Source organism: Bubalus bubalis, chromosome 2 (genome assembly GCF_019923935.1).
Source record: "Bubalus bubalis isolate 160015118507 breed Murrah chromosome 2, NDDB_SH_1, whole genome shotgun sequence".
NCBI classification, from domain to species: Eukaryota; Metazoa; Chordata; class Mammalia; order Artiodactyla; family Bovidae; genus Bubalus; species Bubalus bubalis.
Window position 1 is genome coordinate 177,135,940 of NC_059158.1, and position 24,726 is coordinate 177,160,665.

Here is a 24,726-nt window from a genome sequence, read left to right on the forward strand (position 1 = left end):
AGGGTATGAGAATTTAATGATTCTTTTTTTTTAATTTATTTTTAATTGAAGGATAATTGCTTTACAATACTGAGTTGGTTTTTGCCATATATCAACATGAATCAGCATAGGTATATATATGTCCCCTTCCTCTTGGCCCTCCCTCCCACCTCCCACCCCATGCCACCACTCTAAGTTGTCACAGAGCACCTATTTGAGCTCCCTGAGTCATACAGCAAATTCCCACTGGCTGTCTATTTTACATATGGTTGTGTATATGTTTCCCAGTGGCTCTTGATATTTACTTCCAAATTGTTTTCCAATAGGTTTTCACTGGGTCTTCCTTGGTGGCTCAGCTGTAAAGAATCTGCCTGCAATGCAAGAGACATGGGTTTGATCCAAGAGACACGGGAAGATCCATGGAGCAGGCATGGCAACCCGCTCCAGTGCTCCAGTGTTCTTTCCTGAAGAATCCCATGGACAGAGGAGCCTGGTGGGCTACATTCAGTCCATAGGGTCATAAAGAGTTGGATGCTATGAGCACGCATGCACACAGGTTTTCACTCATTTACATTGCCACTGGAAATATTAGAATATCCATTTCACTGCATCTAAAACAAGCACTTGGTATCACAATTTTAGTAAATTAGGCACTAGAAAAATATTTCCTTGGGAACTAATTTTAAAGTCAGCTGGGGGGCTTCCCTGGCGATCCAGCCGTTAAGACTGTCCACTGTGGGTGCAGGGAGCACGTAACTAAGATCTCCTCATATGCGGCATGGTGTGGCCAAATTAAACAAATAAAATAAAATTGGTTTGACTTCTCTCTCTCCCTCCCCAAATCAAAAAATATATATATTTGAAAAAAATTTACAAAAACATGTAAATAAGTGTGTAGTTTCACAAAATTAGTACTTTGAAGGGAATCACTCATTTAGATGTTTGTCTTCTGATATTTTTGTTTTTTAAAAAAATTAATCTCATCACTTCACATTCACACCTCCAAAGAAAAACACAGGAGCAATTATAGTCAACCTGACAAAAACACCGGTGTGATGACTCATATCCTGTCCTCCTTGAGTTTGGTGCTGGCGCTGTACTGCTGGGCCCCACACTGCAGGGAGCCTGCCATTGCCTAAAGGCTTCTGGGGGTGGGATCGGCTCTGCGTTGAAAGAGGAGGGATCGCCTTTTAAAGTGAGTGGAGAAGACTGACTTCTTTACCCTCTTATAACAATCACACCAGCTAAAAAGGGCCCAGACAGGGTGGAAAATGCCAGATACCCGTTACTTCCCTACTAAAGCAATGATCTTTTGTTTTGTTTTTAATGATTATAACTTTTCAGTTACATAAGAAACCTACATTCATTGTAAGTATAAATAAGACAGGCAAAAACAATAAAAAGTACAGCATATTTCCCAATACCGAGCAAAAGCCGTCCAGATTTTGAAGTATGTGCCCTCACACCATCTTCCCTACAGCACACGTTTTATCTAAACCATCATGCCACCTGTGCTCAGTCCCTCAGTCGTGCCCAGCTCTTTGCGACCCCAGCCTGCCAGGCTCCTCTGTCCATGGAATTTTCCAGGCAAGAATATCAGAGAGGTTTGCCATTTCCTTCTCCAGGGGATCTTCCCCACCCAGAGATCAAGCCTGTGGCTCTTGCTCCTCTTGCATTGGCAGGCAGGTTCTTTATCTCTGAGCCACCTGGAAAGCTCAAGGAGACTGAGACAGAGAAGTCATTTGCCTAAGGTCACAAAGTTTATAAGTTAACTAACTGGAATACTTTTTCCATGTTGTTAAGTTCATTTCCACACAATTTTTTGAATGGCTGCACGGTATCTCACTCTGTGGATGAAGTAGCATTGTTCCACTTCCTTTTATGAGACATCTAGATTATTTCCATTTTTCAGTGTCATACACATCACTAGGATACTTACTATATGACCTTTGTGCACATCCTTGATTATTTCCTTTTAGGCTGCTGCTGCTGCTGCTAAGTTGCTTCAGTCGTGTCCGACTCTGTGCGACCCCATAGACGGCAGTCCACCAGGCTCTGCCGCCCCTGGGATTCTCCAGGCAAGAACACTGGAGCGGGTCCTTTTAGGCTAAATGCCCTCAAGAAGAGTTGCGTTGATTTTTATTTTCCTCAAAGAGATGTTCCTTTCTCTATGTTTTTCATGATCTTAAATGTTATAAATTTTACCACTTTTGCCTACAGCAATATTACCAGTTCTGACAAATGAATGCCAGTGCTAAAGGGCGAGTCATTTCTCCAAAGTGAAGGAGCCAGGGCCTCATATCTCCCCCCTTTCCATGCTCTCTTGCTTTTTACAGGTGCTGAACTTCATGGCTTATCCACTTGTTCACTGGAGAGGAATGAGGACTGTTAACCTGGGGACAAACCAATTTATGCAGGCAAGATTCTTTTGGTCTATGAGTCAGCATTCACTCATTCACTCATTCAGTAAATATTTGAATAGTTACTTTATGAGTAATACTAAGCAGAGGTTATGGGGTTCACAGAAAAACATATTTAGAACATGCTGAACAAAACATTTAGCACATTACACACAATAATTGCTCGAGAAATCAATATTTATGCCAGGCACTGTGCCAATTGCCCGAGGAGTGTATTATCTCCTTTAATTCCTACATCAACCTGCAGAATTGGGTTCTTTTTTAATATTTATTTTTATTTATTTATTTGGCTGCACTGGGTCTTAGTTGTGGCATGTGGGATCTAGTTCCCTGACTGGGATTGAACCTGTGCCCCTTGCATTGGAAGTCATTCTTAACCACTGGACAGCCAGGAAATTCCCAGGGGGGGGGGGTCTTTTATTATTCCCATTTTGCAGATAAGAAAACTGAGGCCTAGAGAGGTTTACTCAGATTGGGCAACATATATGTGGTGTTCAGATTTGAACTGAAGACTCCAGAGTCTGTGCTCTTAACTATTATGCTGTACTACAAAACACAATTTCTCCCCGTAAGACGCATGCAAACTTAACAATGCTAAAACTGAAAACAGCTAACTTATGTGCCAAGCACTCTGCTAGGCCTTTATGCTTATCAATCATTTAATTGATATGACAGCTCTATTAAATAGATACTACTGTAATTATACTTGTTTTATAGATGAGAAGATAGACATTCTGAGAGTTAAAGAACTTGCATGAGATACAAATAACTACTAAATAGTAGCACTAGAAGCCAAGACAGACCAAAGAATTACTCGGGCTTGCCTAGTGGCTCAGCAGTAAAGAGTCAGCCTGCTGATACAGGAGACACAGGTTCGATCCCTGGCCCAGGAGGATCCTGTATGCTGTGGAGCAACTAAGCGCGTGCACCACAACTATTGAGCCTGTGCTCTAGAGCCCGGGGACCACAAGAGAGGCCACCACAATGACAACACTCTGCACCACAGTGAAGAGTAACGAAAGCCCTGCTAACTAGAAAGCCCATGCAGCAACAAAGACCCAGCACAGCCTCCCCCCACAAAAAACCACCACAAGAATCACTATATAGGGAATGTGATGAAATGCAAAACAAGTGATGCTACTGAGCTGTCATCAAATGTCAGAAGTCACAGGAAGGAAACTTCATGACCTTCTTGCGTTCCAGGAATGATCACAGAATGACAGAAAGGGAAAATCCTGGCTGCTTGTGAGGCCTGGTGTTGAAAGCCTTCACACAGGTTATTTCATTATATCCTCTACGTGATGAAGGTGTCAAATTTCCTCACTTTGACAGATGGGGAAATGGATTCTCTAGAAAGTGATGCAATATGTCCAAGGTCACACAGCTGGTAAATGGCAGGGCTAGAACTGGAACCTATGTTGTCTCTCAGGCCTGAGCGCTTAACCACTGTTACCTGCTTTCTATTATTTGATCTTGCTTTTTGGTTGTGTGGGAGTCACATAGCCAGAGATGAATGGAAAAGTCAAAGGTAAATGGATAGTAAGGAAGATAATGTATAACCAAGAGTATTCAAGTACATTCAAGCAAAAGGAAGCAGATCTGCTTGGTCAGTGCTAAAGATTCATTTGTTTTGGGAAGGAGCCCGTTGTTTGCATACCTTTGATGACTACATGAACTGTACAAATGTCTGTTTCTACCATTGTAATGGGAGCTATTAAAGACGGGACTGTATCTTAGACACTGTCAGCCAGTGTCTAGCATTGTTGTTGCTTATTCGCTAAGTCCTGTTTGACTCTTTTGAGACCCCATGGACTATAGCCCACCAGGCTCCTCTGTTCATGGGACATTCAGGCAAGAGTACTGGAGTGGGTTGCTATTTCCTTCTAAAGGGGATCTTCCCAGCCCAGGGATCAAACCCACGTCTCCTGTGTCTCCTGCATTGGCGGGCAGATTTTTTACCACTGTGCCACCCAGGAAGCCCACGGGAATGGCAGGCAAACTTCTCTTGCCACAAGGCAAAGCCTAAGGAGTTTATCAAGAAAAACACTAAACTCTATTCAAGGACATAAGAAGACCTGGATCAGTGTCGATCCAGATAACCTCAGCTGTGTAAAGATTTCATTCATTTAACAAATATTCAGAGTGACTATCACAGGCCAGATATTGTTCTGGGTACTAGGGGTACAGCAGAGAACAAAAGAGAGCACCTATCCTCACGAATCTTATATTTTCAGGAGAGAAGCAGTGATTAGATAATCTAAAGTTGGAGAGTAATAAATGCTATGAAAATGATTAAATAAAAGAAAGAAGGGGTAATGGGTAGTGAGTGTGCTACTTAATTTAGGATGGTTGGGGGTGCTTATCAACATTTTAGCAGAGACCTGAAAGAGATGAAGGAAGTCTGAACATTGAATTCTGGTGAGAGAGCACTCCATGCAAATGTAAGTTCTGCATGAGAGAAAAAAGAGTCTATGACAGCTAAGTCTATTTTCAGAGGGAAATAAAAGTAGGGAGACCTGCCCTACTGGTAGAACTGGCTCTACCACGAAGCCACAGTAATAAAAATATTGTGTTGACACTGAAACAGAGAAAATGACCAATGGAATGGAAAGGAGAGCCTAGAAATGGGAACTTAACATGTGATAAAAGCGACATCATGAAACACTGGAACGACTGTTTTTCCTTTGGTAATAGAAAAATGAATTCACTGTGTAGAGAAAAAAGCTGAATTTTTCCCTAAATGTGAAAGTTAAAACTATAAAGCTATTATTAGACAGTACAGGAAAATCTCTGTTACCCAGGTATAAATAAAGACTTCCAAAATAAGACTCCAAATTCTAAGGTCAAAATTTAGGACATCTACTAAATTAATGACATAACAAATTTGCATGAAGGTTGCAGACTGGGAGAAGGTATCTGCAGTGTTTAAACAAGGAGGGACTTCCCTGGTGGTCCAGTGGTTAAGACACCACCCTCTCGATGCAGGGGGCCCAGGTTCAGTCCTTGGCCAGAGAACTAGATCCTGTATGTGGCAGCAAAGATTGAAAATCCAGTGTGAGGCAGCTAAGACCCAGAGAAGCCAAATAAATAAATAAATGTTAACAAACAAGGAATAATGTCTAGAATATACAATCACTACAAATCAACAAGAAATCAAATAGAAAAACAAGCAAAGGATATATAAATACTTTAGTATTTTTTCACATACTAAGCATACAGAAAAATGAAAGTGTCAACTTTAATTATAATCAGAGAAATGCAAATCAAAACAGCTGAGAACTCCCACTTTACTGCTACCAGACTAGCAAAAATCAATAGCACTTGTGTTTTTTTTGTTTGTTTGTTTAATCTGTGGACAAAGACAGGTGAGAAAAGAAATCCTCTTCTGCAGCCCAGAACTCATTGTTTAGTATGAGTTTTGAGACAGATAAGAAGGATCATGATACCTGAAAGAGATTCAAGTGGTGGAGGTATTGATAAACACAAAGGTTGCTTCCAGGACTATAGATTTGATCATTTAAAAGCTTAAGATATGAAGGAAATTACCAACTACATTGATTTAGTACTCTAATTTTAATGTTGACATGAAACAAAGATGGCTTCCTTTTTTAGGCTTTTATTTTGAGGGTATGAACTTTAAAAATGAATTACCATATCCCAATGATCTGTACTATTCCTATTTTTTCTAATAGCTTATTTTTTTTAAGAACTTTATTTATTTATTTTTGGCTGTGCTGGGTCTTTCTCTAGTTGTGGAGAACAGGGGTTACTCTCTAGTTTTGGTACCCGAGCTTCTCACCGCAGTGGCTTCTCTTGTTGCAGAGTACAAGCTCTAGGGCTCCAGGGCTTCAGTAGTTGGGGCCCCCCGGGCTCTAGGGCACAGGCTTAAAAGTTGAGGCACATGGGCTTAGTTGCTCTGCAGCATGTGGGATCTTCCTGGATCAGGGATTGAACTCATGTATCCTGCATTGGCAGGCAGATTCTTTCCCACTGAGCCATCAAGGAAGCCCCACCTGTACTGTTCTGAGGTGTGATAGCTTAAGAGTAAATCTGATTTGAACTTAATGCATGTTTAGAGGATGTCTAAAATTCAGAACCAGGCAGATCCATCTCCTCTGACCCTAAACATAGTCCATAGCTAATTGCTGGAGGAAATTGAATCTCCAAGACCACAGCTGGGGAATTTTGAAGTGTGTCCCTATTCCACTGAATATCAAAGAAGCCCAACTGAAAAACTAGACTGAGCAAAAATTCTTTTTGAAAGGGTTATCTTGAACAGTAGGACTCAAATGGAGGAATTAAGGCATCAGAATGGGGAATTACTTAAAAGTTTATTGATAAATAATTTTGCTTGTTACATATTTAAAAAATCTTTACACTTAAATAAAATACTGGCAAAATTAGAAAAATGGTAACACTGAAGATTGATGAGGATGTGGTCATTAAGATTTCTTGTGTACTGTGATAGTAATGTAAATAGCACAGCATTCTGAAAAGCAACCTGATAATTTTTGGCAAAATTGAGCATTCCCAACTACATAGTGTAGGGGAATTTTTCATGTCAATATACAAACTTGCTTATTTTTGCTATTTTAATAGTAACAGAGTGTTGATGGCAACCTAGGTTTCTATCATCAAAAGAGTGAATGAGTACAAACGTGATAGATGCACAGTACTTACGTGCCTGGATTCTGAAGCTAGACTGTTCAAGTTCAAATGCAGTCTCCAACACTTACAGTGGAAGTAAAAATTTGAGTTATCTGTGCCTCAAACTTATCTACAAAATGGGAGCAAAAATATCATAGGGTTGTTGGCAGAAGTATATGATTTAAAACATTTAAAGTATCTGAAACAGAGTGAAGCATTGTTGTTCAGTCACTAAGTCATGTCCAACTCTGCAACCCCACGGACTGCAGCACGCCAGAATTCCCTGTCCTTCACTATCTCCCAGAGTTTGCTCAGATTCATGTCCATTGAGTCAGTGATGCTATCTAACCATCTCATCTTCTTCTCCCCTTCTCCTTTTGCCTTCACTCTTTCCCAGCATCAGGGTCTTTTCCAATGAGTCGGCTCTTCACGTCAGGTGGCCAAAAAATTGGAAGCTTCAGCTTCATCATCAATACTTCCAGTGAATATCCAGGGTTGATTTCCTTTAGGATTGACTGGTTTGATCTCCTTGCAGTCCAAGGGACTCTCAAGAGTCTTCTCCAGCACCAGAATTCGAAGGCATTGATTCTTCAGTGCTCAACTTTCTTTATGGTCCAACTCTCATACATACATGACTACCAGAAAAACCATAGCTTTGACTATATGGACCTTTGTTGGCAAAGTTAAGCACTATTTAAGTACTAATATTACTGGTAATATGAAAGCCTATGCAAGTTCAAAGTTGTAAGTTAGGTTTACGTATAGCAATAAGAGAATATCACAAAAGCAATAATAACTTTAAAAAGAAGAGGAACATTTATTGCACATCACTTATGTGAATATGCTTACATAACTCTACATAGTTTACAAGATAAGCATCAGAGACATACATTGAACATATATGAATGGGTGCCTGTAATAAAGAGTCGAGTTTAGGAATAAAGTGGATGACTACAAAATAAGAAAGGGGCCTGCTTGAATTATCTTGCTAATATGTTATGAAAGGAGGAACAAGATTTACTCATGCAACTGAAGCAACAGTTAGAACTGGACATGGAACATGGACTGGTTTCAAATTGGGAAAAGGGTACGTCAAGGCTGTATATTGTCACCCTGCTTATTTAACTTCCATGCAGAGTACATCATGTGGAATGCCAGGCTGGATGAAGCACAAACTGGAATCAAGATTGCCAGGAAAAATATCAATAACCTCAGATATGCAGATGACACCACTCTTATGGCAGAAAGTGAAGAGGAACTGAAGAGCCTCTTGATGAAAGTGAAAGAGGAGAGTGAAAAAATTGGCTTAAAACTCAACATTCAGACAACTGAGACCATGGCATCAGGTCCCATCACTTCATGGCAAATAGATGGAGAAACAATGGAAATAGTGAGAGACTTTATTTTCCTGGGCTCCAAAATCACTGCAGATGGTGACTGCAGCCATGAAATTACAAGATGCTTGTTCCTTGGAAGAAAAGCTATGACAAACCTAGCTGCTGCTGCTAAGTCGCTTCAGTCGTGTTCGACTCTGTGTGACCCCATAGACGGCAGCCCACCAGGCTCCCCTGTCCCCGGGATTCTCCAGGCAAGAACACTGGAGTGGGTTGCCATTTCCTCCTCCAATGCATGAAAGTGAAAAGTGAAAGTGAAGTCACTCAGTCGTGTCCGACTCTTAGCGACCCCACGGACTATAGCCCACCAGGCTCCTCCGTCCATGGGATTTTCCAGGCCAGAGTACTGGAGTGGGGTGCCATTGCCTAGACAGCATATTAAAAAGCAGAGACATTACTTTGCCAACAAAGGTCCATCTAGTCAAACCTGTGGTTTTTCCAGTAGTCATGTATAGATGTGAGAGTTGGACCATAAAGAAAGCTGAGGGCCAAAGAATTGATGCTTTTAAATTGTGGTTTTGGAGAAGACTCTTGAGAGTCCATTGGACTGCAAGGAGATCAAACCAGTCAATCCTAAAGGAAATCAGTCCTGAATACTCATTGGAAGGACTGATGCTGAAGCTGAAGCTCCAATACTTTGGCCATCTGATGGGAAGAAATGACTCATAGGAAAAGATCCTGATGCTGGGAAAGATTGAAGGCAGGAAAAGAAAGGCACAACAGAGGATGAGATGGTTGGATGGCATCACCGGCTTGATGAACATGAGTTTGAGAAAGCTCTGGGAGTTGGTGAAGGACAGGGAAGCGGGGTGTGCTGCAGTCCCTGGGGTCACAGAGTCAGACACAACTGAGCAACTGAACTGATGCAACTGAAGCCAGTAAAAGCTTCAGTTGAAAATATGCAAGGTTAAGTCAAGAAAAGGATCCCAGAATCAGAGAAATAGCCCCCTAACCAACTTGGAAGCTATCCTATATTTGATTTTACCCTTAAATCAGGTAATATCATCCTTACCATTTAAGTCAACTTTGGATAGGTTTTCTTAACAGAGTATTCGTATAATCTTTCAAGTGGCAAACTAGGTCCAACAAGAATTATGATTTGTCAAATGGTGGTCAACTGGGGTGTTATCTAAGTGGAAGGTTCCAGAAGAAAATGAAAATTTTGAGTTACCTACAATTTTTAGCAAGCCAAACTGTCTCCAGTGTATTAAAAACTCTGCTGCTGCTAAGCTGCCCAGTCGCTTCAGTCGTGTCCGACTCTGTGCGACCCCACAGACAGCAGCCCACCAGGCTCCCCCATCCCTGGGATTCTCCAGGCAAGAACACTGGAGTGGGTTGCTATTTCCTTCTCCAACGCATGAAAGTGAAGAGTGAAAGTGAAGTCGCTCAGTAGTGTGACTCTACAGGTATTAAAAACTCTACAGGTATTAAAAGAACCCACATTTATCTCACTCAGAACTGTTTTAAAAAATTCATTAAGTCAAATGATAAATGGGAAATTATATAAAAGCTCTTTACAAATAAAGATAAGATGAACAATGAAGAAAAGAAAATTCATGTAAGGAAAAAAATGTCCAATCAACATAAAAATTTAAATCTCACTGATCATGTTTTTTTTTTTAATTAAAACCAGTCACCATTTAATATCAAATGGGAAAAATGTGTTATCATGGTCACACCCAGTTTTGGCAACTGTGTTGGAAACCTCATTTACAACTGGTAGGAGTGAAAACTGGAACATTTCTGGAAGGCCTTTGGCAATACATGGCAGAAGACTTAAAACAGTGCATACTCTCTGACCCAGCAGTTCCCTGGAATTTATCCTAAAGAATGATCACACATGACAAAAAATATCTAATTAAAAGTACTAGCAACACCGGATAGTTTATAAAAGCAAAAATATGGGATCTAACTAAAAATCCCAAAGTAGAGGAAACAATTAAGTTTTGGAAAATCCTAATGATAGGATACAAATAATAATTACAATTATCAATATTTAAATACAAGCTCTGCTCATTTGTAGCTGAATTGCTCAGGAAAAGCTAATTACTCTCTCTGCACCTCAGTTTCCGTGTAAAATATGGGTCGTTGTGAGGGTTAAATTAATAAACATACCTAAAATCACTGCAGATGGTGATTGTAGCCATGAAATTAAAAGACGCTTACTCCTTGGAAGGAAAGTTATGACCAACCTAGATAGCATATTGAAAAGCAGAGATATTACTTTGCCAACAAAGGTCCATCTAGTCAAGGCTGTGGTTTTTCCAGTGGCCATGTATGGATGCAAGAGTTGGACTGTGAAGAAAGCTGAGTGCCGAAGAATTGATGCTTTTGAACTGTGGTGTTGGAGAAGACTCTTAAGAGTCCCTTGGACTGCAAGGAGATCCAACCAGTTCATCCTAAAGGAGATCAGCCCTGGGTGTTCTCTGGAAGGAATGATGCTAAAGCTGAAACTCCAGTACTTTGGCCACCTCATGCGAAGAGTTGACTCATTGCAAAAGACTCTGATGCTGGGAGAGATTGGGGGCAGGAGGAGAAGGGGACGACAGAGGATGAGATGGTGGGATGGCATCACTGACTCGATGGACGTGAGTCTCAGTGAACTCCGGGAGTTGGTGAATGGACAGGGAGGCCTGGCGTGCTGCGATTCATGGGGTCGCAAAGAGTCGGACACGACTGAGCGACTGAACTGAACTGAAAGCACTTAGGATAACACTGACACATAATAACTCAATAAAAACTTTTTTAAGCAGAGGAACATTGTAGCCTAATATCCTGGAAAAATGTTACTGATTTAAAAAAATGATTATAAACCAGTATATACAGAATATTTTTCTAAAATATATCTCATATACATACATTTCTAAAAATAAAGCCTGCTGCTGCTGCTGCTAAGTCCCTTCAGTCGTGTCTGACTCTATGCGACCCCATAGATGGAAGCCCACCAGGCTCCCCGTCCCTGGGATTCTCCAGGCAAGAACACTGGAGTGGGTTGCCATTTCCTTCTCCAATGCATGAAAGTGAAAAGTGAAAGGGAAGTCGCTCAGTCGTGTCCGACTCTTAGCAACCCCATGGACTGCAGCCTACCAGGCTCCTCCATCCATGGGATTTTCCAGGCAAGAGTATTGGAGTGGGGTGCCATTGCCTTCTCCAAAATAAAGCCTAGAAAGATATAAAACAAAATAGAAACTATACATCTCAGGACTTCCCTGGTAGTCCAGTGGTTAAGAAACTGCTTCTACTACAGGGGGCATGGGTTTGATCCCTGGTTTGGGAACTAAATTCCTGCATGCTGTGCATGAGGCACACCAAAAGAAAAAAACAAAACAAAACCCAGCACACCTCTTTAAATAATAAGATTATACATTATCTTCCTTATTTTTATCTGTATTTAATTTTTTTCAACACGTGCTACTCGTACAAAAGGTAAAAGCTATCTATCATCTACCAAATTTAAACAAAACACTGTCATATATTTTGCTCCAGTTGGTAATGAGTCCATCCCAAATTAGTAGGATAGTAAGGTAAAGAATCAGAATGGTAGACATTTCTCCTTACAGCTTTTATTACTGCACAATACAAACTTGGTCTCTATTTTACAAACCGTATACACAAAGTTTTCTTCCCAAAAGCTACTTTATTCCAGTTTCCCCTCTTCCTGCAGAAGGATGATCTAGATTCTCCATGTTATTCTTAGCGTTTAAGTTAGAAAGGCTGTCACAAAAGTGAACTGGCCATATGGGGAAACCAGTGCAAAGTACCAACAGAGTTCTCACTGGCTTCCATCCTGAGGGAAGAATGCATGGCTGGCGGTGGTGAAATGGGGCAATTATAACATCTTTTCTTGTAACAGCTGAGGACAAGCTGCAGTGGTGGACAGATTGTCTTAGTCACATGAGCCTTTTGGGGTCTATTTTCTCTAGGTGAACCAGAGGTTTCAGCTGCTCCGCAAAGTTCCTCATGTCATCAGAGACCATGTCCTGCCCAGCTGGTGCAACAACACTTAGTTCCACGAGGTAGGACAGTGACAAGGCCTCAGTGTTGTCCGTGTTCCCTGGCACCAGGATGCGGAAGATCTTGTACACCACGATCTTCATGATGCCTTTCCGGAACAAGTGTCCCCTGGCAACAAACTCGTGGTCCATGCGAAAGCCCATTTCCATGAGGAAGTCAGTGAGGTTCTCAGATGTTGCAATGTCCACGCAGTTACGCACCAGGGCATGGCGGTTCTTGTCTCCCATCTCTGGCTGTCCCAGGTAGCGAAGATGCCAGGGTGCCCCTGCCCTATCCAGAGAGCGTCGGGCCCTTAGAACAAATGGACTGGCCTGCTGGCCCTTAAGGAGGAATACCATCTCGTGGTCAACAAAAGTCTCGGGTTCCATGTTGTCACATAAACCACGAAGGCGGTGGATGAGGCTTTCCAAGCTGTGATCTAAAACGCTTCCTGAAGAAGGAAAAAAGCACTATTGAGTTCCATCTTTCATTTTGGGTAATGGAATTAGCAAAAGACTGAAAAAAACTTAAAAACCAAAATAATTTGTGTAGTGTTTTGTAAACCATAGGCCCAATATATGAGATTTTAGAGAGGTTACACTGCCAAGATATTATATAACAAGTTAATCTCTTTTCAATTTTTTGCACTGTCTTATTTGGTACTAGAAGTTAGGCCTTGTTTAGTAATGCTAACCTCTAGCAGACTTTGGGGTTTAATAGGCAACTATCTACCTAGAATAATTATTTTATTCCATTCTATTATAAAATAATATATATATATTATTTTATATAAGACAAAAAATAATAAAATAAAACAGCATGTGTGTGTGTTAGTTGCTCAATCGTGTCCGACTCTGCAACCCCACGGACTGTAGCCTGCCAGGCTCCTCTGTCCATGGGATTTTCCAGGCAAGAATACTAGAGTGGGTGGCCATTTTCTTCTCCAACAGAATAGCATATTTCCCTCCAATCTCTTTTCACTTTTCCGCTTTATTTTTCTTTAGCTTATCACATCAACTCTTTAGTCATCTTTCAACATATCAATGTATTGACTTTTTAATCATCTTTCTTTCTCTACTGCTGATACTCCAATGCGAGGAACATATTCCTTTATTGACTAAATCTGTTAAAGTAAATAAAAATATACTACTGAAACTACAGTAAATATTGACAGTGGTACTCAAATGACTAAATTTTTGGAAAAGCAACAGAGTGGGTCCCACTTATCATAGGACAGAAGATCACAGGAGTAGGGAGTGGGTCCTATGTTCAGAACAGTGTCAGACGTGTGTTTTTTCATTCTTCAAACATTTAAGGAGCTTTGTTCAGTGCTGGTTCATATACTTACACTTACTGAATGGCACCATGCTAAGAAGTAGGGGGCCTGGCCTGCCCAGAGATTATAGTTTAGTGGGGGAAACAAAAAAAAAAATAAGTAAACCAATAAACAAGAGATAAATGGAAATAAATAAGTAAACAAATAAGAGATAAACAGGGTATGGAATAGAGAACAACCGGTATGGGTGGAGAAGAGGAGACATCTTTGAGGGCTTGGAGTAGTCAGAGAAGATTTCTAAGGGAATGACAACTGAGTTGAGGCCTGAGGGATAAATATGAGATGGCTATGTGAAGGGCTGGAACAAAGTATAGAGGCCAGGGGATCAGAGGTAGGAAAGAGCTTGGGGAATGCAAAGAAATGAAAGGATCTCAGTGTGGATGAAGCATGGTAAGCAAGATGGAAGATGATCATGAAATGAGTATTCGGGATGGGCCAAAGCAGGCAGGCCTTATGTGTCGCCCATGCTAAAGGCTGTATTTTATTGTAAGGCCACTGGACAGTTATTAGCTCCACAGTGTATTCTCCATGCAACAAGGAAAGATATGGCTGGATTTACATTTTAAAAAGATCATTCCAGGAAAACTGGTATGGACGCTTCAACCAGACAGGGTCACATGAAAAAAAGTGGGAGTGAGGGGAGGCAGGTCCAAGTTAAAAAAGGCTTAAGAGACACGGTTTTCATATGTAATGCATGAGACGATATTATGCCCTGGATCAAAACACAAGATGGAGGAAACTTTTGAATATGAATTAGATATTAGATGATATTAAAAATATACTATGACTTTTTCAGGTAATAACGATAGTATTGAGGTTATTAACGGAGGAGGCAATGGCACCCCACTCCAGTACTCTTGCCTGGCAAATCCCATGGACAGAGGAGCTTGGTAGGCTGCAGTCCATGGGGTCACTGCCAGTCGGACACGACTGAGCGACTTCACTTTCGCTTTTCACTTTCATGCATTGGAGAAGGAAATGGCAACCCACTCCAGTGTTCTTGCCTGGAGAATCCCAGGGACGGGGGAGCCTGGTGGGCTGCCGTCTATGGGGTCGCACAGAATCGGATACAACTGAAGTAACTTAGCAGCAGTAGCAGCAGCAGGGTTATTAAGGACAATATGCTTGCTTTTTTAGAGATGTATATTGAAAGTGTTTGGGGGTAAAATGTTACGAGATCTGAAACTGTCTTCAAAAACGGCAAAACGAAAAAGATAAAGCAAATATGGCAAAAGGACAGAAACGGAAATCTAGATGACTAGATCTAGAAATCTAAGTTGACTGTTCACAGGAATTCCTTGGTCATCCAGTGGTTAGGACTTGGTGCTCCCAATGCAGGGGACCCAGGTTTCATCCCTGGTTCAGGAACTAAGATCCTGCATGCCATGCTGCTGCTAAGTCGCTTCAGTCATGTCCAACTCTGTGCGACCCCATAGACTCTACTTTCTTTTCTCTGAGATTGATTCCTGAATGCATGGCTAAAGCAACTGATGCCTGACAGCGGCACTTACTGAGATAGGAAAGACTGAAGTAGAGGCAGCTTGAGGAGTGAAATTAACAATCTGATTTTGTTCATAGTAAGTTACTAAATGGATGATCTGAATTAAAGTCTAAATTCTTCCACTAAAGATTAAATGACCTCCTGAAAATCATAACCCTCCCTGGGTCTTGAGTTTTCTCATCTGGGAAAGTTACTTTGCTTCTATTTCCTGATCTAGAAGATGGAACTAATAATGGTATCATAACATTACCATATGATCTATTAATCTCACTTCTGGGCATTCACTCCTAAAGAATTCAAAACAAGATCTTGAAGAGGTATGTGCACACCCATGTTCACTGAGCATTATCTATGATAACCATTTGGGTAGAAGCAATCCAACTGTCTGACAGAGAAATGAATAAAGAAAATGTGGTATGTACATACAGTGGAACATTATTCAGATTTTTTAAAGGAGATTCTCTCACATGCTAAAGCGTTAATGTTGAGAACATTATACTAAGTGAAATAAGCCAGTCATAAAAAGACAAATACTGAATGCTTCCACTCCTATGAGGTTATCTAAAGTTGTCAAAATTAGAAACATCAAGTAGAAAGGTTGTTGCCAAGGCCTGGGTCGAGGGGAAAGGAGGAATTAGTGTTTAACAGGAATAGAATTTCAATTCTGCAAGATGAAAAAGTTCTAGAGATTAGCTATAAAACAATGTGAAATACCTAACATTACTGAACTGTATGCTTAAAAATGTTTAATATGGTAAACTTAATGTTATGTATTTGTGACCATAATTAAAAGTAAATTGGGGAATAAAAGGGTGCCAGAAATTATGCAGGTAGCCTTTATATAACAGCCTCTCATCTCCATGGAAACTGGAACAGAAAACAGGAAAACAGGTAATTCAAGCTCCCTAGTTCACTTACCCTGCAGCAGGTACTCCATCATGTTAATGGTGCCCCCGGTGACAGGCATCATGGTGACTGGAGGTGCCTCCATGTTTATCTGTTTAAGTTGAAAATGACAGAACTAGATTTGGAGTCCCCAGTCAGGTAAAGAACAGGATACACCTGGAGAAGAGTTATACTTGTTAATACATGGGAGAGGCAGAGAGAGACCAGATCTGCTTGGGTCATTGGCCTGGACATGCAGATTCATTCATCCACCCATTCAAATCTTTTTTAGTAACTGCTATAGGCCAGTTTCAGGTGATCCAGAAATACACAAAGGAGGCCTGATCATGGAGTTACAGCATAATCTTCCAGTCTCAAGATCTGAAACCCTTCAATTGTTTTCTGTGCACCCTAGGACTCAATGTCTTTCTTCTAAAATGAGGCCACGATATTAACCCCCAAGGCTTTGTGGCTCAGATGACATAATGGACCTGCAATTAAAGACTGAAAAGTGACTTCAGGACTCTTGTATGTCCTTCAATTTATAGATGAGGATGTTGAGGCTTGGGGAGGAGCCTAAGGACACACAATAGGTCGGTAGCAGAACCTAGACCAGACTAAAATCTAGGCGTTCCACCTCTCTGAAAACCTTTTAAAGAGATTGAAGCGAAAGCGCGAAGTTCTTTCCATTGACGCTTTGTGTTAGTCGTTCAGTCGTGTCCGACTCTTTGGGACCCCATGGACTTAGCCCGCCAGGGTTCTCTGTCCATGGGGCTTTCCAGGCAAAGATACTGAAGTGGGTTGCCATTTCCTTCTCCAGGGGAATCTTCCTAATACAGGGATCAAACCCGGGTCTCCTGCATTGCAGGCAGATGCTTTACCGTCTGAGTTTACTAGGGAAGCCCCAATGATGCTTTAGGGCCTCCTAAAGCCAGCATCAAAACGTGCCCACTTACACCAAAAACACACCTCCGAGCGCGTTCCAGCCTCTTCCAGCAAAGCGGGGGACCGTATTCACCCGAGCACCTCCGAGCTTTCGAGCAACAATCACCACCCCCAGCCCTAAACTTGAAAACCCTGGGCAGTGCAACACTTCTCTCCCCTCTTCCCACTCCTGACAAAAATCTTTCGTCGCGCAAACCTCGACACCGCCACTCTGCGACGTAAGGGTGCCGAGAGGACAAAAAAGTCATTTCCGCCGTACGGCAAGCAGGAGCGCATGCGCAAGCTGAAATGCTGCACGGAAGATGGCGGCCTCCTTAGGAGCGGTTCTTTGGGAGATTCAGGCGGCATTGCCGTCATAGGCCGTCTTCCAGGAAAATATTTTTTTCCATTGTGAAGACCTGGACTCTTTTTGTCCAGGAAATCTCTTGGACCTGAAAGGACAAAGAGACCCTGGGGAAGAGAGCTTCAGAAAAAGAGGAGAGATTGTCGTAAAACAGAAACTTATTTTGGTTGGGTATCTGAAGATAGAACTTCCCCAGTGGCTCAGCGGTAAAGAATCTGCCTGCAGGGGACACAGAAGTCTCTGGTTGGATCCCTGGGTCGGGAAGGTCCCCTGGAGGAGAGCATGGCAACCCACTCCAGTATTCTTGCCTAGAGAATCCCATGGACGGAGTGGCTGGCTACAGTCCAATGGCTGGCCACAGTCCATAGGGTCAAACAGTCCCGCGGGCTGAAGCGACTGAGTACGCACGCACCAAACTGTTCAGAACCGTGAGGGAGCTCAGCAATACGTTTAATATTTGTTCCCTCTTCTGTGTTTGTTTTACTTCGGTACAAAAATATTGGGAGATAAATTTGATGAGTACTGCTTATGTGGCAAGGACATAAAGTCCAGGAAAAGAGTGAGCTGGAATAACGTGACTGAAGCCCTCTCTTGGAGCGAAAAATTTAAAGGGCACCAAAACACTCAGTAATAAATTTTTAAAAATTTAATGCACGGCGTGCGAGCCAAGTAAGCGACGCAGACTCATCCCCGAACGGCCGTAGGTTCACTCAGAACAGCTCCTGCTCCTAGAGAAGAGCTGTGCGTGGAGAGTTTTGGTCCTCATCTGGCTCCTCCCTCAGGCCCGCATGCGCGGCCCCGCGGGGGTGGGTGGGGCCCACCTGCTCCTCCTGGGGTGCGTGCAACCCGCCGCAGTAGGACTTCAGTCTCCTAACCACCACCGCCGCCACACCTTACATCACTTTGGCTTCTGATGTTTTCATTTCCCTTGCTGAGGTGCTGCTTCTGGGTTAAAGTCATCTTATTGCCTGTCCATTTGTAGACAGGACAGGGTCGCTCGAATAGATCAGGAGTCGAGCTCAGAGTGGGCTTCCCTGGTGGCTCAGACGGTAAAGCGTCTGATCCCCTGGAGAAGGAAATGGCAACCCACCCCAGTACTTTTGCCTGGAAAATTCCATCGCCGGAGGAGCCTGGCAGGCTACAGTCTATGGGATCGCAAGGAGTCAGACACAACTGAGCAACTCACTCCAGCTCAGAGTAGGTCAAAGGTACACACATGCTGGGAGTGGGGATCAAAACAGAAGGAGGGTTGCCAAGTACAGCCAGGACTAGGTGTTCACCCTGTATACTTAATAAAGGCCAGAATCTCATCTGTCTCTGGTGGGCGGGTCTGTTGGTTTCACTGGATCAAATTCAACCGGATCCGAACCAGTTCATGGAATAAAACACTCTGGACTTCGGTGGCCACCGTTCCCATCAAGAAAGGATGGTCACGTTTGGAAATAAACATATTGGAAGAGCTGTAAACACCACAAACCTAAAAGCAGGTCACAAGGCTGAAACTGGGCCTAATTAGACCTGAAAGCAAGGAAAAGAATTCGGCTTCTCCAGCTGGCTCTCCTATGGACTTTTGATGGTTTACTGCAGCTGGATTACAGGCACTTCTGAAGGTGCGGAGAGTCCTGTGGTGAGTCTTCCAGGCAGTTCTGGATAAGAAGCACTTTCCAGACTTCAAGACGGCAGAAGAGAAGTACAAGAGTCAACTTTGAGTCAAACTCAAAGGTAGTAGATCTAGGGACTGACAGATTAACCTACTGAAAGTCACAAGAACAGTGGGAAAAACTAGCTGTTCTGGCCCAAGGGTGAGGAAAATTGTCTCAAATTGCAAACACTTACGTCTATGATGCCCCAACAGACTTTATCGATTTTCAGTCAAATCATGACAAAGACACCGAAGGCATAGATTCTTCATTTGAGAAGGCCAGTTGGAGAATAAGGTATGGAGAACTGTGGAAAAACACCCTTTATCCTTTGATTCTCTGAAGAAAGAACACCAGTTACAGGAAGAAGAGAGAAGAACTGCAGACAGGTGAGGTGCCCTTCAGGTTCAAGGTGCACCCGTTGCCTTAATTTGTCATCATTGATCTGCTAGAGAAGGTGAAGAATACAACCAAACCTGAAGGCCCAGATTCAGAATCAACAGCTGGAGGAAGAACTAAAACAGCAGAAAGCAGCAGCTTGCTTCGAGGCTAGTCCAAACACCACCATCTACCTCAAGCCCTTTTGTAGGGAAAGAGCAAATTAGCCAAGATGGCGTGGTCAGGCCCTCTCTCTCTTGCCCCAAATTTTGTAAACAATGATCATGTAACATCTGAGTTCATTTATAGCACTGCACGTGCACGTCAGGAGGTACTCGCTTGGCCAAGGGCTACTGTTTTCCTCTAAGCATATATGAGCTTTACCTGGAAAGCCCTGGTGGGCTATGTTATGGTTATGTGAAGTTATGACTTGCTACAGCTGCTGTGTCAGCCAGGAGACAGACTACATTATGTTACAGTATGGCTCTATTACGGCTACCTTATGGTTCTGTTAGGTTATGTGATATTATGGCTGCTGCTTCGGCTGCTGTATCAGCCAGGAGAGAATAAAGGTGTCTGCAGTTCCTACTTCTCCTTGCATCTTCTTCCAGCCTTTTAGCTCGTGTCTTGCCTACTCTGGATTCAAAGAATAGTGTGGCACAGCGAGACACAGGCTGTGTAGCTCACCAGGCTCCTCTATCCATGGCATTTTCCAGGCAAGAATACTGGAGGGGGTAGCCATTTCCTACTTTAGGGGATCTTTCCAACCCAGGAATTGAACTCATGTCTCTGCATTGGCAAGTGGATTCTTTACCACTGAGCCCACTTGGGAAGTCCCTACTAACCATTGGACTGCCAGGGAATTCCCTTTTTAAACATTTTTTATGACATTTACTCAAATTTTAGCTGGCATTTCAGAAGCGGCATTAAAAAAAAAAAAGAACGAGTAAGAAATGGGTGAACAATATGGTAAAACTTGGACAAAGGCTCAGGAGTTGTAGGGGTGGGTTTCTGTATAAGGATGTGAGGCCTGGCGCTTAGAATGGAGCTTGCTTCTGTCTTCTGTCGCTACCCAGCTGTGCAACCTTGGGCAATTCACTTCCCCTCTCTGAGCCTCAGCTTCCTTTTTTATAAAATAGAGTTAAAAATAGTACTTTCTTAAGTGGGGGAGGTTGTAAAAATAAAATGAGATGTTTAAGAAACACAGCATAGAGCCTGGCTTATTGTAAGCAATCAATAAATGATAGCTATTATTATTACACTTTATATCTCTCATTTGAGCAAACACATTCTATCTTAATGAATATATTTTGTGCATGTCTCATCCCCCAAAGTCAGAGAAGGCAATGGCACCCCACTCCAGTAGTCTTGCCTGGAAAATCCCATGGATGGAGAAGCCTGGTGGGCTGCAGTCCATGGGGTCACTAAGAGTCAGACATGACTGAGTGACTTCACTTTAAATTTCACTTTCATGCTTTGGAGAAGGAAATGGCAACCCACTCCAGTGTTCTTGCCTGGAGAATCCCAGGGACAGGGGAGCCTGGTGGGCTTCCGTCTATGGGGTCGCACAGATTCGGACACGACTGAAGCGATTTAGCAGCAGCAGCATCACCCAAAGTAGATTATAAACATCTTGAAGGGAGGAATCATGTATTTCCTTTTATATATTTGTGTCTTAGACAGCTCAGGCTGCTGTAACAAAATATAAATGAAATGGCTTATGAACAACAAATTTATTTTACATAGTTTTGGAGGGTGGAAATCTGAGCTTAGGGTTCCAACATGGTTGGGTTCTGATGAGCGCTCTCTTAAGGTTGCAGCTTGCCAACCTCTCCTTGTAGTCTCACATGGTGAAGACCAGAGAAAACTCCCTCTGGACTCTCATTAAGGGCGCTAATCCCTTTCCTCTTGACCTCATCTAACCCTAGCCATTTCTCAAAGGCCCTTCCTCCTAATACTGTAACATTGGTAGTAGTATTTCACCAATACCAGTAGTATTTCATTGGTAGTAGAGTTTCACCATAACGATTTGGTGAGGGGGGACACAAACATTCTGTCTACAACAATGTACTTTATAGGTAGTGGGTGTTCAAAAATGTTGTTGAACACATCAAAATGACTACCAGTTATTGAACAATTGCTATATACAACTTTACACTGTATATGTGTAACTATGTCAAATACCTCCCAAAGGTAGCTATTACCATCTCCATTTTACAGAGGAGGAAAAAGAGGTTCAGAGAGGTGAAGTGACTTGCCCAAAGCTGAATTGCCAGCAAATGGCAGGACTCAGATTCAAAATTAGTTCCTTCGCTTATAAACCTTTCTCTTTACCATGCCTCCCTCTGAATTCATGGGCTCTTTCTCCACAGTGAATTTCCTCAATTATTACAATTAATGGCACCAAAGAAGGAGAAAACGTCATACATGGATGCTTCCTAGCCCATCACTAGACTGGGCTCCAAGGAGTAAGACTAGTTCTTGGCCAGTCTTCATCAGAACAGCAGACCATCAACATGGATTGCAGGGCACACTTACCCATACACAATGCCTTCATCAATTTTCTAGAATAGTCTGATATAAATTGACAGATCTAGCTCTCTGTTATCTGCAATGCTAGACTATCAACCTTAGTGTTACAAACTAGTTAACTTCCCTAGGAAAAGCTGCTTCTTGTGCATAGCCCTCAGGGAAACATATAACTGCTCTTTTCAACCTAGTTGTTTCCACCATCCTTATAAGTTCATGCCACTTCTTTTTTTTTTTCTTTTTTTTTAATTTAATTTTATTTTTTTAAACTTTACATAATTGTATTAATTTTGCCAAATATCAAAATTAATCCGCCACAGGTATACATGTGTTCCCCATCCTGAACCCTCCTCCCTCCTCCCTCCCCATTCCATCCCTCTGGGTTGTCCCAGTGCACCAGCCCCAAGCATCCAGTATCGTGCATCGAACCTGGACTGGCAACTCGTTTCATACATGATATTTTACATGTTTCAATGCCATTCTCTTCCCGCCACTTCTCAGAGTAAAAGCCAAAGTCCTCACTATGCCTACATGATCTGCCCTCATCACCTGTTACCTCTCTGTCCATCTGCATCTGTGTCTGCCCCCGCCCCATTCACTCAGCTCCAATCGCACTGTTCTCGTTGGTCTTACTTGAACATGTCAAGGAGGCTCCCATCTTAATTGTGGTACAGTCAATCAGGAGCGCTCCTTTTCTACTGAACTGCAGGATTCACTCCCATGTTTCCTTTTGGTCTCCCCGGAGAAGGCAATGGCACCCCACTCCAGTACTCTTGCCTGGAAAATCCCATGGACGGAGGGGCCTGGTGGGCTGCAGTCCATGGGATCGCTAGGAGTCGGACACGACTGAGCGACTTCACTTTCACTTTTCACTTTCATGCATTGGAAAAGGAAACAGCAACCCACTCCAGTGTTCTTGCCTGGAGAATCCCAGGGACGGGGGAGCCTGGTGGGCTGCCATCTATGGGGTCGCATAGAGTCGGACACGACTGAAGCGACCTAGCAGCAGCAGCAGCAGCACATTTTTACTAGGCATGCCTTCCCTGATCACCCATTTGAAATTGTAATCCACTATCTACCCTGTATTCCCTCATACCCTGTTGTATTTTTCTTCACAGGACATTTGACTAGGTGATATACTGCCTATTAACCAATTATTTGTTTATTTGGTCCCCTCCCCATTAAAATCACAAGTTCCATGAAAGCAGAGTTTTATTTACTGCAGTATTCCCAGCTCCCAGAATGATGCCTGGCATGGTGCATACATTTAATAAATACTACTTTTTTTTGAGAGAATGATTTTAAGAGAACAGAGGTTACTAGATGCTTTTCTTGGTCTCCTAGATTTAGTCCGCCCTGAATTCAGCTGGAGAACCTAAGTCCTTAAATTCCAAATGGGAAACACTGCAACTTTCTTCTAGGTATGTGTTGTCTACTATGACAGTGGTGAACCACACGTGGTTATTAACCACTTGAAAAGTGCCTAGTTCAAATTGATTTAAGCTCTCAGTGTAAGAGACACATTGGATTTTGAAGACTTACTATGAACTATATCGATGATTTTATATATTGATTACATGTTGAAATGATATTTTGGATATTTAGAGTTTAATAAAATAAATGATTAAATTTAATTTCACTTGTTTCTCATTTTTTACAATGTGGCTAGAATATTAAAAATTGCATATGTGACCCACATTCTATTCCTATTGGACAGCACTGCTATAGGATCTAGATTTGAAGATATGGATTTAAAGCCTGACTGATCTAGGTTTGAATCTTGGCTACTGTTTACATGGCTTTAGGCAAGTTATTTACATTCCTAGGCCTTCAGCAGCGCCTGGCACATACTGTGTATTGTAGGTATGCAATGAATCAGAGCTATCTTTAGGAGAATGGTTTAGGAACTATGGAATGTTTAATTTGGAAAAGACTTGAGAGGGTGGAAATAACATCTGTCCTTAAATATATAAAATTATAACAAATCTAGCAAGGAAAGAGTATAGAGAAAGAGAAAGGAAATAGCTTACTTTTATTGAGCATCAGATGCCAGATACTTTGTACTCATATATCTAATTTAAACCTCACAACAATGGTAATTTAATCCACTTAATAAATAAGGTAACAGAAACTAGTTATTTGCTAATAACTGGTAGAGTCAGGATTAAAACCCAGATCTGTCTGCCTTCAGATATTTTGCTAACTGTTCTGAGCCACTCTGCATCCTAAGAAAAATTTATTTTATGTAGTTCCAGAGGAAAGGACTAGAAATGATGGGAAAATATTATAGACAGATTTTGGCTCCATGTAAGGAACAACTGGTCACAGTGATGATGTCTAGTAATGAAAAGGACTGCTTGGATAAGTAACTTCCTTTCCAGTGGAAATATTGAAGCCGAGATTATGGTAGAATTCTTGCCTGGAGTGGGAGGTTGACCGCTTACATTGCTTTGATTCTTGGACAATAGCCACTATTAAGCCACAGCATTTACATAAAAAGTTTTAGGCAGTTGAGAAACACCTCCATAAACAAGCACATATGTATTAAAAGGCAAAGTCTGATAAACATGGACACAAAGTACATCTTAGAGTTGAAAAAATAAGGGAGTTGAAACTTATGGTATCATAATTCATGGAGAACACCTAGCTTTAGTAATTCTTCACCTCTGGATTTTTTTTCTATTATGAAAACACCGACATCATTATTAATAGTAACCATCATGAGCAAAACACCCA

General features: G+C 42.0%; 1 protein-coding gene and 1 pseudogene across 2 annotated transcripts; one reads left to right on the top strand and one right to left on the bottom strand.

The window, feature by feature from the left end:
* Window positions 1–5,726: 5,726 nt before the first annotated feature.
* Window positions 5,727–5,841, top strand: LOC112583121 (annotated as a pseudogene).
* A 6,142-nt stretch (window positions 5,842–11,983) lies between these two features.
* Window positions 11,984–17,333, bottom strand: MED18 (mediator complex subunit 18). 2 transcript variants are annotated; one of them, XM_025278615.3, is made up of 3 exons: window positions 17,112–17,333; window positions 16,189–16,332; window positions 11,984–12,884 (listed from the first exon to the last, which is right to left on the bottom strand). In XM_025278615.3, exons 2-3 carry the CDS (start codon window positions 16,259–16,261, stop codon window positions 12,331–12,333), a joined length of 627 nt encoding a protein of 208 aa, XP_025134400.1. In that variant the 5' UTR covers window positions 16,262–16,332; window positions 17,112–17,333; the 3' UTR covers window positions 11,984–12,330. The 2 variants fall into 2 exon arrangements, with proteins under 2 accessions (XP_025134400.1, XP_006049712.1); XM_006049650.4 differs by having other exon boundaries at window positions 17,125–17,332.
* Window positions 17,334–24,726: the final 7,393 nt, after the last annotated feature.